This window comes from Malaya genurostris, chromosome 2 (assembly GCF_030247185.1).
Source record: "Malaya genurostris strain Urasoe2022 chromosome 2, Malgen_1.1, whole genome shotgun sequence".
Taxonomy (NCBI): domain Eukaryota; kingdom Metazoa; phylum Arthropoda; class Insecta; order Diptera; family Culicidae; genus Malaya; species Malaya genurostris.
This window is the reverse complement of record NC_080571.1, coordinates 281,396,661-281,413,598: the sequence shown is the minus strand read 5'-3', so window position 1 is coordinate 281,413,598 and position 16,938 is coordinate 281,396,661. Positions and strand designations below refer to the sequence as shown.

Sequence of the window (16,938 nt, the reverse complement as noted above, 5' to 3'; positions counted from 1 at the left end):
TTGCAAGTTAGCCTGGATTAAATATGAAGATGAGAAAAAGACATTTAAAAAGTAGCTGATCGAATCTGGAAAATATCAGCATAAATTATAAGTTGCACATCATGTCTTGTTACTGCCCGTTTTGAAAAGAATTTCTTATGATTCTAAATAATTGAATATCAAAAAATTTTAGCATATTCAATTATAAAATTGCTGGAAAAAAATCCGTAATGTTATTCATTTAAAGTGTTCCTTACCTTAATTGGCTATTATTGTTAATATGTATGGAATTGATCGTGGCGTTGTGATAGTAGTTATAAAGACTATATTCAAATATAATTACCACCAACGATCCGGTAGGCAATAACGACAACGTAACGAATACTGTGAATGTTAGTTTTCAGTCATCAGTTACTTGGGAGAAAATAAAGTTGCGTGTGCCTTGCGTTCTGCGGTAAAATATGAGTAAAATAAAACTCTACAGTAATCTACTTAGCCCCTCCAGGCAAGACAGTACAATTAACCGCAAAAGCTATTGGCCTTGATCTCGAGTTTCAGTAAGTTATTCACTTGAAATTATTTAAAAAATTCTGAAATTACATATTTTAGTTCTCAGTGAAATAGATATTCTGGCCAATGAGCAACTTTCGGAGAATTTTATTAAGGTTTCCTTGTTCATGTGATTAGTTATTTTTATATATTTACTAGTTCAGAATATCTTTTTAGATGAATCCGCTGCATACCATTCCATTGATCGATGACAATAGTACAGTTCTATACGATAGCCATGCAAATGCCATTTACATTATCACTAAGTATGCTCGCTTTACTATTTCGATCCAGCCAAGCAGGCTAAGATCAATGCGATCTTACATTACGAATCCGGAGTTTTATTTGCTAGATTGCGATTTATAGCTGACATCATTAGGGAACCTAGTGATATGTCTGAAATTCCCCGATATTGTCTGGAGTATGCACTGAAGGGTATTGAATTATTGGAAGCTATGCTGATTGACAGATATCTAGTTGGGAACCAGGTGACATTGGCCGACATTGACTGTATGATGACAGTTTCCAATTTGGATGTATTTATTTGGTTCGATCGCACAACATTTCCGAAAACTATTGCGTGGCTCGAGAGAATGAAGGAAATTCCCGGTTACTGGGAACTTAATCAACCGGCTATCGACCAGTTTGGTGATATTATTCAAATGGTCCTTGCGATGAACAAAAATAAGTAAAGATCTTAGCGTATATTTGCTCAGCAAAAAGTTTCTTTATAAACTCATATAATTTAAGAAATATAGCTATAATGTTTAGATTCAAAAAAGTATTATTTGCGTAATTTTTAATTACAAAAGTTAGTAACTTAGTCAGTGCAATATATTAACGACGATTTTATTATAGTTGATGTACGCAAGATAGTAGCATTTTGTAGAATTAAAAATTCGTAGGATTGTCGATTAATCGAATTTCGTATAAGTATTATTCACCACTTATGATTATCGAAGTTTAGACGATCAATTGGTACTTACATTCCGATCCAAACTAATTAACTTTTGGTATCGATCTTTAGAGGACTGGACAACTGGATTTTTTGTTATTTGATTTTCAATCAACGAATTGTGATAAAATCGGGTACAATATTTTTGCTTTTGGCTCTAAGAAACAATACCGCAGAAAGAATAGAAAGAAAATTGTTCAATACTGTTATAGCGAAAACTCGAAGCGAATGTACCTGTTTTATCTCACCCTTAAGGTCAATCAATCACTCTAGCTAATGGTTTTCGTATATGAGATGCCTACAGGAACTGAGATGACTACTGAAGCCGTTACACAATAACTATACAATTGTGATAGGTGATAGTGAGCTCAATTCATCCGCATCCCTTATTGTCATTTCTAATTTGGCGAATCGTCACCCGGAACCAATCACGATCCCATTTCAACCAGAATATTAGTTAATTTTCTGATTCCGATTGGTTAAAATTTAGCACAACTAATCGATTGTTGTTTTACCTAAACTGTCATTTTTGTTTTTCGATTAGCAGAAACGATGGGTGAAAAAACTAATTTGATTGGTTGAAAAAAAAATGCTGTCAATTAGTGAGGACACATACTTTTCAATTTCAATAAATATTTTAGTTGAAATAACTGGTGTTGTTATTGAAACAAAATTCTGTTAGATGAAAAACAAATCCGTTCTAGTTGTTTTAGACATTGCAATTCGTTGAATCAACCGGAACAGTGTTATTGATTTGCGATAATAATCAAAATATACTTACTGATATACGTCATGATCTAATTGAAAAAAGTTGGTATGTTGAGATACGTGAAATAAATATCGTTGTTCCAATATAAACCATATAAACAGCATTTTATATTGACATGTAATATCATTACACTCTAAAAAAATTGAATTTTACAGGTGACTTAATCCGTCATACGATGTAATTCATAAAGACCTAATGTGTCAAATGACGGAAAATTTTATTTGTCATGACTTAATGTTAAATTAGCTTGAATTTTACTGGTTTCGACTGTAACTTGCGTTCTGCTAGCAGGTGCAACTGTATGAATTTAAATGCACCTTTTACCGGCCTAGCAGATGCATGCTTCTGTGGCTCAGTCGATTATCAGACGAACTTGCGATCCAATGATTCTCGGTTCAAGTCGCGGTGGGTTGCTACAAAATTCTTTTTTTTATTTCAATGAATTTCATGTCATGGAGTTTTAGACACAATATTAAATGTTCTTCCACGTATATTTGCGTGAATTGCGACGCTCCATTTATGTGCATCTAATAAGATGTAAAAGTTTTTAAGTGTGTAGTTATTAACAGGGCTGGGAAAATCACCGATCACTGCTAATCTTAAGATCACTGAGCTCGAACATAAAAAAATACTGATTTCATTACAAGTGATCTTAACCAAGGAATAAATCATCGTTACGAAATCACAACTGATGTGATCTCAAAGTGATTTTGATTTTTGTATGATCATGATCATGTCAAGTCGGGATCAGTAAAGATCTAAATTCTAAGAAAAAACTACTGATTCGATCGGGAAAAAGTGCACGGAGGGGCGAGTAAATTAGCGAAATTTAAAAGTTTACCTAATATGAGTACTGAAAGATGATAATTTAAGTCAATATATATGAACTTGGGTGCATCAACCGTTGGGAATTGGAATTTTCTAATTTTCAGGAATCTAATAATAGGTGGTAAGCAGAGGTGGATTATAATTCACACCGGTACGTACAGGTGTTGATAAAGTTAAGGAAAGTGATTTCGTACACGCGGTAATGAAAACAATAACCGATACCGAAGCTTGGTTTTGAAAACACGAGTTTTCAACCGTATTGAAAAAAACAGAACCGCGGTGCCGGTACGATTGAAAAAAATAATAGCCTCTTTACTAGAAGGATGGCTGGAATAATTTCAATGCAGTTAATAACATATATGCTGTAATTAATAATAACGCTCCCAACTTCTATAAATTAAATTCATGTCAAAAAGTATTTTATTGCTAGTGCATGAACATTATCATCAGCACCAAACAGCTGGAAGTAAAACAGTCTTTTGTTCTAATCACTATTCGTGGTTTGAAATATTTTTTTTACTAATTTCGCATTGCGTATTGCTATTGCGAAGTGAATGCTACCGCATTAACAATATCAATGTGATTACGATCCAAGCTCATTATTTTCATGAAACGTTCATCTAGCATTCATTTCTCTTAATCTAGTATTCTTTGTATAGCGAATCAGACAATCGGTTGAGAATTCGAACACGGGGTGCATCAAACGAGAAACTATGTTCAAACTACATTAGCCGTGCCGTAACGAAAGCGGTATTTTTCCCAACTCTGGTGATAAAGAGTATTAGAGGAGCATTCCCCAAAGATACAAAATTGACAATTTTCCATGATTTTGAAAGTCTCATTGACATGCGTTACACTTTGTTATTAATGCCTGTAAGAAATCGGTTATCACTAATTCTCACACCTCTCAGCGGTAAATCAACGATTTCAGATTGGATCTTGATTGGACGATTTTTTAACCTTGCTTTTCCAGCCAAGGTTATTAATTCTGTATAAAATGTTCAAAACGACGTATGTAACAATGAGAGATTCTCTTTGTTTACTTTCTCTTTTGATTATTACGGCACTCTTAGCAATCCTTCTCTCCAATTATTTACCGATAATAATAACTAAAGCTATCATCTTTTAATCTGCTCTAAAAAAATTACCGAAAAAAGCAGGAATATTTCGCAATCATCAAAAGAGAAAGTAAACAAAGAGAATCTCTCTTTGTTACATTCGTCGTTTTGAATATTTTATACAGAATTGATGCATTTTAACTGTTATCAACTATAACACATGGATCAATAAGTCCCGAGACTAAAGCAGAGATGGCGCTCGTAGTAAACCAGTAACCACGTCTTTCTAGAGTACTAACCTTTGCTTGAAACGGGTCAAAATTTTAAGTCGATCCGACCAGAAACAGCTGAGTTATCGAGGTTGGAGTAAAGTCGTTTTGTAGTTTGTTTAAAAAATGGAAAATACCGAGTTTCGTGTTTCGATAAAACATTGTTTTTTAATGGGTAAAAACACCGTGCAAGCGAAACAATGGATTGAAAAATGTTATCCGGACTCTTGTCCATCAAAAGTAACGATTTGTCGGTGGTTCGCCGAGTTTAAACGTGGTCGTACCGACACAAATTACACGGAACGCTCGGGTAGACCTGTGGAAGCCGTTACACCGGAAAATGTGAGTGAAGTGACAAAAATTATAATGAAAGATCGTAAAGTGAAGCTCCGTGAGATTGCTGAGATGACACAGATATCATATGGAAGTGTATTTACTATCCTTAATGAAAAATTGAGCATGAAAAAGGTTTTTTCCAAGTGGGTGCCGCGATTGCTTTCGATGGAACAAAAACAGCAACGAGTCGATGATTCAGAAAGCAGTAGCATAAAATTTTTGCGCATACCTGAAAGATTACAAGATTGGATTTAACGAAAACGATTAAGTATAGACGAACGCATATACATTTGATTGAGGACGTTTCGTTACTAGCAATCTTTTGATTTTAATATCTCTGTACAGTAGTACAAATGTGTGAAAATTGTTTGATTTTTGTAACACCACATGAGCAAACGTTTTCTAGTTTGTTACCAAATCCTTTTCATCTTAAACAAGGTTAACTTTATCACAACACCGCTGTTCGATAAACACTTGTTATGGAATCATAAATTTCTTCAAATCGAATGAACACATTTTTTCCAAACGCTTTACCCACAGATGTTATTTTCATTGACTTTGTTTTGCTTTCAGCTGTCTCCGGCATTCAAAACAACACATTTTTCAACTACTTGAATATATGCAAATCCAAAACTGTATTGGTTAAATAAAAAAGAAATTAGTTGAATCAACTATCGCAAAAATCAAAAACTGCGATATCGCAATTTCTTCCGTGTGATAAAAAAAAACTGTAAAAAAATGAAAACATTTCATAAAAAGTTTATCAATATTGTTGGAGTATTACTAAGGCGACATAAAAATTTTATGGATTATTCAGATGAAATAACTTTCATGGACATTTCTTTACATCGGATGTAAGTATGATTGAGAATTCGATTAGTTGCGAATCGATTGCCTACCCACTAAGATTTGATTCCGTTGTTCGGTAATGTTTTTGATGAAAACTTTCGGTAATCAATTTGTTTCGGTACATGAATTTCATTTTACAAAAATTATGCAAATTTTCACCGGACAGTCACGCATGTTTTCATTACAGAATTCTGTAAATAATATTACAATTCATACAGTAAATCGGAATATTCGGTGAAAATCATGCTGGCCGTATGGTAAAATTGTCCATTGTACCAAACGGAACAAAATCTTGAAGGGTTCGTCAAATGAATTGAGATACCGATGTACACGTTTTAAAAACATTAGAACTCCTTAAAGCTATTTCTTACTTATAGGCAGAAAGTAACTTCATATCACTATGTCCACTTACTACCAACACATATCGTTAAAAATTTTTTTCGTGGATATGTAGGGCACTAAAACCGTAGCCACTGGTTCTAAATTGCTTCATTCGTTTCAGTGAAAAATATCCAAATCCGAACAACACAATCGTAAGTGGAAAATTTGAATTGTTTTTTAAATCCGAAAATTCATTTTAAATCATATTTTAATAAAAAATATAAACAAAATAATTACCGAACCATTCGTTAGAAGATTCCCTATGGCTTACAGCACTGTTCGGTAATTGTTTGATAGTTTAACAAAAATTTTATTACCAAACGGGCAGAAATCAATTGAATTACCGAACGTTCAAGAGTTGAAAATTCGATAAAAAATTGTGTAACGCCCCGAAAATTTGTACTTTGCTTAATGCATGTTATTTCTGAATGAAAGTATTACAACGGTAATTAAAAAACCCTGTTCCAATCAACCGAGTGGTTTTATGATGCCTTCCTCTTGCTATTTAAAAAGTCTCACTGAAATATTTATAAGATTATATCATCGCCCATTAGAATTATGAGCCTACCAAATAACCTAATAGTAGCTTTCAAATGTGTTTAAGGCTTTCGAAATCGATTCAGGTAAAAAAAATCCGAGAAACTTTGACGCATTGAAAAACACTACAATTTGTCGGATTCGTCACAATTTAAGGCCTTCGTAAAGGTCGATATCTTCTTCTTCGAATTTTCGAAACATGTGCGAAGTGTTAGAGCACGATCGCTATGAAGTTCGACAATCGCACGGGCACTTTTTTCTTGATAGAATTTAATAAACATTGTGTAGCACATATTCTCAAAATTTTGTTCGTATTTCGCGATAAAAACAGATTGAAAGAAATTTTCGTAGTTTCGACTACTAATACACCTATGTTTACCAATAGTAACACAAAACAGTAACATAATTCAATCTATCGGAAAAACGGAAAATAATTAGGAGTACACCTGGTGTTTGCCGTTCTGAAATCTTGTTGTAAATTTTATTTTGGTTAGTCGGGATTCAGATGATAATCGATGGTTAAATATTTTTTATCAACTAGTGATTTCAAACCCACAGACTTTTTTTTTTGTTTCGATTATTGAGGTTTTAACCTTAAGGTCATTCGTCTCTTCGGGCCAGAAAAACTTTCTAACCCTATGTGCGGGGTTGGGAATCGAACCCAGGTGGGCTGCGTGAAAGGCATCGACTTACCCATTACGCTACACCCGTCCCCAACCACAGACTTTTGGATTAGTTTCTTTGGTTAAGCGTCTTTATGAAATGCTAAAGAAAGCAAAGTTTAAACGTTTTTTCTACTATTTACTATTAACCACTACGAGAGGTAAACAATGGAATTAAAATAAAGGATTTCTCTGAATATTGCTTACAGACATTCTAAATTTCGACGAGCGAAGTCGATCATTCGGACTTCAGTTCACAAGTTTAGTTTTGTCAAAGAAAACGTATTAACAAGATATCTAGCTCTCACATTTCCAAATCATTGGCAACATCCTTTTTTGCGAACATTGCGCCCTCAGGCAAGTCAGCACCGAATCTTGTACATACAAGTAGTTGAGAGAAATGTCAAGTTCGTTCGCGCCAAAATAGAAGCACTTCGCACTCATTCGATAGACATGATATGTTTAATGTGATGCCGTGCGATGGCGTTGCTGAACTAAAGATTTATTTCGCTGCATGCTGACACGGTCTGGTTTAGTATTCATTGATTCTAGGGTTATTGTACCAATAGCTTTCTCATTTGTTATTTTGCAGATTACTCGACTTTTAATCAGCGATTTGTGACAAAATGGAATCCAATATTTTCGCGTTCGCCCTAAGAAACAACACGGTCGAAAAAAAGTTCGACTGTAGTAAAATTTTAACAAATTTTAGTTTTGAAATTACACAACTTTATACGTTGGAATATTATTATTCTTGGCCTTAGAACGTCTGAACTATAGTGCACTGAAGCGAATGAAATACCTGTTGAATAATATATCAAATTTCAATGGAACATCACGACTCTCTATTAAACTTCTTTTGATTAATAATAAATACACAGATTGATTGAATCCTAGACCAAAAAGTGAACCTAACAAAACTTCTAATCAACACTTACTTATGTTGTACATTTTGTGAATTACCTGCAATATACTCTAACTACGACCGATTCTAACTCCGTTGTGATGAGCCACGATCGTCACGGCTGATCACCAAATACTGGGTTTACATTCGTACGAGTATGCTTTTAGTATCATTGTGTTTCTACAGTTTTGTTTCATTTCATTCATAGCAACAGATGAGTGTTTCTACAGATTCGGAAAGAGGATTGCGATTGTACCAATACAAATAAGATCGGTCTTTTTGTATGCCCCCGGTGTTCAGTGGCTACGAATTTATCTCATACTAACTCATATTATTTGAATAATCAGGGCACTGTCGCGATCCAGATGTACTAAATCAAAGCACTGTCAAATGTATTTGCTATTATTTTTATTTTTCAAAACTTTGTACTGAAATTATTTCTTTGCTTTCTGACGATTTTCTTCAAGTTTCGCACGGTAGAGGGAAGCCAGCTCCTCGGCACCTTCTTGATTAGTCTTTTTGTAGTATGGCAAAGTTGATACGCGCTCAACCCATGCCGCTAGTTTTGGGTACTTGCTCTTATCAATTGGGAAAATGGCGTGAACAGATGCAATGCTTGCAATGCAACTCAAATCCGCTAAAGTTAGCTTGTTTCCAACGATGTAATCATTGACCAGTGTATCATTCAACAGTTCATATGCCTTGTACAGGTAGTCAATTCTATCCTGCGGAGTCTCGACGGATCCATAGTACAGGATTGGTTCCTAAGAGGTAAAAGATGATAACAAAATCGGCCAGAACTGTGAGATAATATTATCTCTTACCAAATAAAAACGAAGTCTAGCGAAGAGTACTCCAGAATCGAAATGTAATGCTGCGTTAATTTTTGCTCGGGTCGCGATGTCATTCGGATACAGACTATCATCCTTTCCGTACTTAGTAGCCAAGTAGATGTTAATTGCATGACTGTCATAAACGACCGTTCCGTCCTCATCGATAATCAACGGGATTGTGTGTTGTGGATTCATCTAGAAGGATAGCTATATCACTAGTCTACTTTCTCGATCATTGATTAACATACCTTGACGAATTCTGGTTTCAAGTGATCACCGGCGAGTAGGTTTACTGGGTTGATTTCCAGCTCCAGACCAAGAGCTTTAGCGGTCAGCTCTACAGAACGACCCGGTGGACTTAATTTAGCCGTGTACAGTACAACTTTTCCCATTTTCACTATTGGAACCAATTTATTTATCAAAACAACTGTTCACTCGTCCAATGTCGGAAACGAACTGACAAAGAACACAATTGAACTCGACTGTATATATGTAGTCATTTATCATTAACGCGAAGGGTGTGTTTTAGTTACTGAATACTTCAATGATATTTGTGAAACACAAATTGAATGCTTAGTCAAACAGTTTACCCGGCAGTAGCTATCTCTATGATAGGCAGCTGAATTATTTACCGGTGTTTTATTACATATACCAAACAGTATTATGCCAAATTCATATGCAGTTTACATTTGATAAGTGTAACTTTCAAATTTCTGTTTTTATCTTTTGATTCTCTGGCTAAGGTACATTTGATATGATACATGTTTATCAAGATTATATAATCGATTTGTAGAATATTGTTTGTTCAGACCAACACATACAGCAATTATCTGTTTAATTTACACGATAGTAAGATAGACTCAATCGCACATACTGCAAATCTTGAAATCTGCTAATAGTGCAGTGCTGATACTTTACATTTTAACACCAGCTCATATAATACAATTATCGCGTACGTTAAAATTTTATTTGTTCGATATTAGTTGATTGGCACATAGCGAAACGCGGTAATAAAAAGGAAATTTTAACGTAAATTAGGGACTTGTTTTACCAAAAATTAAATATTGCTTATCTAAATTGACCAAACTCAAATATTATTAAAGTAGCTTCTTTGCAAATGTTTTGGAATAAAAAAGTAACTTTAGACAGCTTTCAATTCTGGGGTAACAAATACCCGAAACCCGACCCGAACCCAGCGGGTTTCGAGTTCGGTTTAAAAAATTTGGTCGGTTTTTGGGTATTTGAACTTGACTACCAAATTTTCGTATTTTGTTTCAGCAAAATGATTTGCTGTAACTCATTCAGTAAAACATTGTTTACTGTAAATGCTGCAAGCAATGAATATCAAAGCGTTCATTAATTACATCGTAATTACTGGCATTTAGTAAAATGCTGTCATTAATTTCTGCATTGGTCCACATAGAAGTTCAGCAGTACACAATTTACTGATTTTTCAGTGACAGTAGTTAATTGCTGAAACATCACACAGTTCGAGGAAATCTTGTGATTTTACATTTTATAAGATGCACATAAATGGAGCGTCGTTTTTCACACAAATTTATATCCAAGATCATGAAAAATTGTGTGATTTGAAAAAATAAATAAATAATGTAAACAATTTGAATAAATTTGCTTAAGCTGTTTCTCCGTAAAAAATACAAAAAAAGTGTTTTTTGATTCAAATTACACCCGAACCTCCGTTTACGTAAACTTTTTTTACGTTACCTCTTTTTATGTAACTCTTTTTACGAACAAAATCCCAAATAACGGCAACTTTTTTTACGAACCTACTTCGTAAAAAGAGGGCTTTGCATGAAAATGAAAATCATTTCCGGATCATTTATATTCCATGGAAATTACTACAATATGGGTATTTTCGGAACGAGGATGATGAGCAGATGTCGGAAAACGATGTTTGAGGTGGTTTCAAATTTCAAGATGGCGACTTCCGGTTTATTTAATGATAGTCTGTAACCGAATAAACCATTGATAGCCCCATAAATGATTTGCTGAATTTATCCATGTCCGATTACCGGTTCATTTATTTACAATATTCAAATCGTCATAGAGTATCATATTAAAAATTATAGGTCTTATTAGTATTTAGATGAAACGAATGTCACTATGCCGATGTCCAGCTTTCAGCTCCGACATAGAGAACACTAACAATTAGTTATGTTCCTATAAATGATCTATTTATCAAATGTATTTATGATATTGTGACATTACTTGAAAATTGCAAATACAACATACAAAATACCAGTGTACATGAAGGATCACGCTTAGATATACGTGTGCATGAACGTTCTTCAAACAAGAATTTATTCGAAGAAAAAAAAACATAAATAAAGAAAAAACCTATTTTAATCCACCTAGTGGTGTAATGATGCCTTTCTCATATCAATCATATATAAAACTGTGGTATTCTTCGAAATAATTTTCTTCGATTCTTAAAAGAATAACCGAAGTCGGTTTGTTTGACTGTCTACTGATAAAAACTATAAATTGGAAAAGATTTGAGATCGATTTAGAAAACTTTTTACGGTTTTTCGCCCTTTTCAGTGATGGTATAAAATTTTTAACACACTTTACCCTATATTTGAAATGAAATTCAGGAATTACGTATGGGACCTTTCATTTGAACCTAAGTTTGTGAAAATCGGTCGGCGCGTCTATGAGAATAGTTAGAACACATATTTTCATTTTTTTGCGCATTTTACCCCATAGCTCCGGAACCGGAAGACGGATCCAAATAATATTCAGGAATTTTGTATGGGACCACAAGACCTTTCATTTGAATCTAATCATTTCTTTGCACTCACTTTTCCCGGAGCTGGCTGAACCGATTTTCATGAACTGATATTCAAATGAAAGTTTCTGAATTTTATTCGAATCCCACAACCGATACCGAAGTTACAGGATGACAGTGCAACAAAAAAATTAAAATAAGTGCACTAACTTTTCTCAGAGACGGCTGAACCGATTCTCACAAACTTAGATTCAAACGAAAGATGCAATTGTCTCATACAAAGTTCCTGAATTTCATTTCGATCCGACAATCCGGCTCCGGAATTAAAGTGTGATTAGTGTAAAAATAACAATTTCAAATTATTTTGTTACTTTGCTCAGAGTTGGCATGTCCGATTTTACCAAACTTAGGCTCATGCAGTGCAATGCAGTTCCGGAATTATAGGATAAGGTGTGTTGAAACTTTGATACCATCAGCGAAACAAAAAAACGTTAAAAAAAATCTAATTGGATTGGAAACTACTCCAATCGGTAGCAATTATCAGTAGATAACCAAACAAACCGATACCGGCTAGTTCCAATTTTCCAAGCACCAGAAATAGTGGTTATGAATTCCTAAATGGATCTTACTATCTTTTCTCAGCGATAGCTTGACCGATTTTCACAAACTTAGCTAGGTATTCAATACCTGAATACCGTCCGGATCCAAGCTTCGGTTCCGAAATTACAGAGTCAAGATTATTAAAATATGTATACCGTCAATAAAAGCGGCGAAGTAAAAGTCGTAAAATAATCTCTAAACTCGCCTCAAAGCTATTCCAATCGGTAGTCATTGTCAGCAGACGGTCAAAAAAATAATGTCGGGTTTTTTTTGATTCCCGGTTTTTGATTAACGGTTGGAGATTGAGAACCGACTTCGATTAAACCGGTTTTCGGATTCCGGATTCCGGTTTCTTCCTGCAATAGTGGAACTCACTTCGTTTTTCCAGAGATGGCCTAAACGAACTGAGAACTGTTCCACACTGTAGGTTTTTATACATGCACTTAAGAAGGGGGGGGGGGGGGTCTCCTCGGACCGTGGTCACATAAAGTGTTCTCCCAGAAAGCATTCGAAAGTTCTTCTAAATACACATTCTAAATCGTGGATTTTGGGCTTTTCGGAAGAACTTTATGTTGATTGAAGTTTTCATATTTTTGCTGGGATGTTTTTTAATTCGCTTAGAATCATGAATCGGTAGTATCATGGTTGAATTTTTTAGTTAGAAACTTGTATTGATCATATCACCATTCACCATTTTGTTGGAATTACAAACTCTTTGCTTTGCTTTTACCATTTTCTTCGAGTTTGAGGCGACAAAGAGCAGCCAATGCTTCGGCACTTTCATGGGCCTTGTTGTAATATGGCAACTTTGACATACGTTCGACCCAAGCAGCTAGCTTCGGGTATGTGTTCTTATCAAATGGAAAAATGGCATCAATAGCAGCAATGCTGGCAATACAACTCAAATCTGCAAGAGTGAGCTTGTTGCCAACTATGTAATCATTGACCAGTGTGTCATTCAACAGTTCATACGCCTTATAGAGGTAGTCAATTTTGGCCTGTGGAGATTCGCTGGATCCGCAGTATAGAATCGGTTCCTAAGGAAATAAAAGAATTTAAAGATTCTAATCCGCATGTTGTAATGGAATATTGCTTGCGAAATAGAAGCGTAGTCTAGAAAAGAGAACTCCTGAATCGAAATGTAGTGCTGCGTTGATTTTGGCTCGGGTTACGATGTCACTTGGATACAGTTCATCATCTTTTGCGTACTTTGTCGTCAAGTAAACGTTGATTGCATGACTGTCGTAAACAATCGTTCCGTCTGTATCGATAATCACCGGAACCGTGTGTTGAGGGTTCAGCTGAAATTTAGATTATTTTTTTGACTTTCATGACTTTTCAATCGTTCATTTCCATACCTTAATGAAATCTGGTTTCAAATGATCACCAGCGAGTAAGTTCAGTGCCTTGATTTCTAATTCCAGACCAAGTGCTTCAGCAGTCAATTTCACGGAATGAGCTGGAGGGCTTATTGCTGCGGTGTAGAGTAAAATTTTACCCATTCTAGGATTTTTAATGCTGCTTGTTTCCAAACAGTTACTCACTCGTTCAACGTTAGACATGAACTGGTTGATAATTGAATTAGTGCGTAATAGGCGATTCCACCAGTTTATTCATCTCCTACATGTATTGATACCGCCAATCTAGATGAATAGTAAAAAAAACGCCCGAAAAACCGTATCACAGTTTCTTGAGCAGAACACCGGAGCGAAACCAAATTGATATAATAAACCTATTGAACTAGCTCAGTATTGGAAAAGTATTGTTATCATGTGATAAAAGCACAAAACATATTTGTCTAAAAATTCATATAAAATCTATCTTGTTTCAGTGAAAACCTAATCGGAAATCAGAAAATGTTAGATTATGATTTTGAATTATTTTTTGACTGATTTTCAGGTGTTACTCAGTTCATCACATTGTATATCTTTGGTCTGAAACGTTTGAAGATAGTCACAATACTGAAAAATGATACTAACATAGCCACATGTTGAAACGTAATTTTCAAATTGTGCGGAAATGAGATCCGAATACTGATAATCTCAATTTCACAGAACCAACTTGAAATTAGCTTATTTCACAATTGTTACTAAATGGTAGTATTTTTTGGCTAAGTTGGATACGCAATGCCACACGTACACGTATATTTGTAAGCAGTGTGTCACTAATTGATTCGGAGTGACTGTTGCAAAACTTATTTTTATTGATGTTCATAATACTGCTTGTGAAACTAATTCAAAAACTCGAGTCAGTTATGTTTCAACTTGGTTTTTAAAATTGGTTGAGCGATATGTTGATTCGAGTAGTTTTATATTCGATTTTAACTGAGTGAATAGTATTGTTAAAAAGCTTATCGAAGTTTCTATTTGGTTCGGTAAATTGCACAGTTATTACTGAAAATAGTTTCAGAACTTTTCCAGTTAGTTCACTTTTCCAATCCCTCGATAGTCACGTGAAGAGTGAAAAATATACTACACCGAAACCTTCGTTTACGAACTAAAAGGGGGGTTGTAAATCGAGTTAGTTAGTTAAAAAAGCTTACGTTATTTAGAATTTACTTCGTAAAAAGATCTATGCAGTGAATGTTTTAAAACCTAATCTTATAAATATTTTCGGAATGGATTTGATGAGTAGGAGCCGGAAAACAATGTTTGGGGCCGTTCCAAAATTCAAAATGGCGACTGATATTCTATGAAAAGTTTTACAATATGGGTATTTTCGACGCAGATTTGATGTATAGAAATTCCATGGAAACCACCACAAAGTGAGCATTTTTATGACGTGTTTGCAGGGTAGATTCCGGAAAACCATGTTTAGGGTCGTTCTGAATTCCAATATGGCGACTTTCGTTTTATAGATATTCCTTGAAAACACTTAAAACATGGATATTTTCGGAACAGATTTGATGTGTAGGTACCAAAACCCGATATTTGAGGTTGTTCCGAAATCCAAGATGGCGACTTCCGGTTTATTGATATTTTTTGAAACCCCCTACAATATAAGATATTCTCCCAGGGTTTGGAATATTCATTCACCGGTGAATGAATATATAGTTTCCATTGCATTGTGAGCGAACAATTCCACCGCTTACAAAGAGGACGTCTTTCCAGTCAAAAAGAACCACACAAACAAAGTGTTAGTGGAAGCAAATATATTCCACATATGCACAGATGTTATAGTGTGCTGGTATTAGAATCTTCATGAAGAATAGAAGCCGTGAATATAGTTGGCTCTCTCGTGGTCCTGAACGTCGTTCTTCTCACAAACAATTCATTGCAAGCTAACAATCTTCACGTGGCTAGTAAGTGATGAAGATTATATATTCAGTTTTCTCTAACAGACCGATGACTGGCTACCGAACGCAAACGGCTGTTAATGATGACTTCATGCCACGAAAACTGTTGCATATCACTTATTCAATTCGTGTCAAGTTAGTAGAGGGTAAGAATTCTTAGTTATACTTGAATATTATAAACAGAAGTAACAGGAGCGAAGCAATTCGCAATGGCGATCTGGTGATCTCACAAAATACTGCAAACAAACAAACGCTTCTTTGCTAGCTGCTAGTAAGAAACTAGCTCCTGCACTCTTGTTACTTCTGTAAATCAAATTCCTGCTGGATAAAAAAAAAAAAAGTCTTTTAATCAGTATTGCGCATTGAAGATTTTTTTATTGAATTTTCATTGTGTATTGCTATGAGCTGTGAGAGCCGTGAGAAACACATGTCCCCATTAGGTTTTTTACCGTCACTGCTAACCTCAATCGGATGAACACATTTTGACAGTTCAGCAGTACTGTTTGTAAACAGAAATTTCTTTTGCTTGTTTATTGACAAATTGGATCAGACCATTTACGGTCCGTATTGCCTAAATAAAGCTTTAAAACATTTGTTCACGATTGAATACGGTTCGTTTTTGATATTTATTAAATAAAAGTGACTAGTTGCAAAGTGTAAAGATGATTGTTTTAGATATGCTCTTCGATTTTTGTTTAAGCTTGTTGGTAAACAGTACCGCTGAACTGTCAAGGATGAATACTTGTTCATTTGTGTCGTCACGATAAAAAAACCTAATTACAGCAAAACCTTTATTCTAATAAACGCTCTAGCGGTGGCAGTGCACACAAATTGAATTCTGTATAAACAAATGTGAATTCTGACCTCGAAGAAACATGCGACAGTTAAGAGCCAGTCATCAGTCTGCTAGCGAAAACTGAATATTTAATCTTCGTCACACTAAGTGATACAAAGAGTGATATTAGAGTGACTAAGAAATTAATCAGCCTTTTTTAAGGCTAGCTAGGAGTCTAATCGAAGACTAATTTAGCCTAGTTAATTTAATTTAAAATTTCATTAATTTTAAAAATGCCTGCGTCCAACCGGAAAGGCAACAAGCCTAAGGCTAAAAATAATTCAATACGGAATAAATCACAATCCGTTATTCAACATTTTTCTAATAACATTCACGATCTTATAGAATCTGAATGTAAAAATAAAAGACAACGGACGGATTTCCCTTCCGTTGATCCTATGCCGTCTAACAATATTTACGAGATTCTTCCTGAATCCGATTGTAGCGACATAGAAGAAAATTCTTCAAAAATTCCCAAAATGGACGCTTGTCGTTCTGGGAAGAAACATCAATCTATGCCACCAGTGACGGTGATGATTTCCGACTTCAA

At 34.9% G+C, this 16,938-nt stretch overlaps 2 protein-coding genes and 1 pseudogene across 2 annotated transcripts in view; 1 reads left to right on the top strand and 2 right to left on the bottom strand.

The window, feature by feature from the left end:
* Window positions 1–9,383, bottom strand: part of LOC131429241 (uncharacterized) — a 10,316-nt gene extending 933 nt beyond the window's left edge. The window contains exons 1-4 of the mRNA XM_058593289.1: window positions 9,158–9,383; window positions 8,901–9,104; window positions 8,514–8,840; window positions 1–7 (exon numbers count right to left, since the gene is read on the bottom strand). The exon at window positions 1–7 is cut by the window's left edge and continues 149 nt beyond it. Of these exons, the coding sequence (XP_058449272.1) occupies window positions 1–7; window positions 8,514–8,840; window positions 8,901–9,104; window positions 9,158–9,301 (682 nt within the window). The 5' untranslated portion in view covers window positions 9,302–9,383. The remainder of the gene's footprint in view (window positions 8–8,513; window positions 8,841–8,900; window positions 9,105–9,157) is intronic.
* Window positions 441–1,723, top strand: LOC131430299 (glutathione S-transferase 1-like; annotated as a pseudogene).
* Window positions 9,384–12,859: 3,476 nt separating the features above from the next.
* On the bottom strand, window positions 12,860–13,853 carry LOC131427082 (glutathione S-transferase 1-like). Its single transcript, XM_058589995.1, has 3 exons — window positions 13,617–13,853; window positions 13,356–13,559; window positions 12,860–13,295 (listed from the first exon to the last, which is right to left on the bottom strand). Exons 1-3 carry the CDS (start codon window positions 13,818–13,820, stop codon window positions 12,963–12,965), a joined length of 741 nt encoding a protein of 246 aa, XP_058445978.1. The 5' UTR covers window positions 13,821–13,853; the 3' UTR covers window positions 12,860–12,962.
* Between the last annotated feature and the right edge of the window lie 3,085 nt (window positions 13,854–16,938).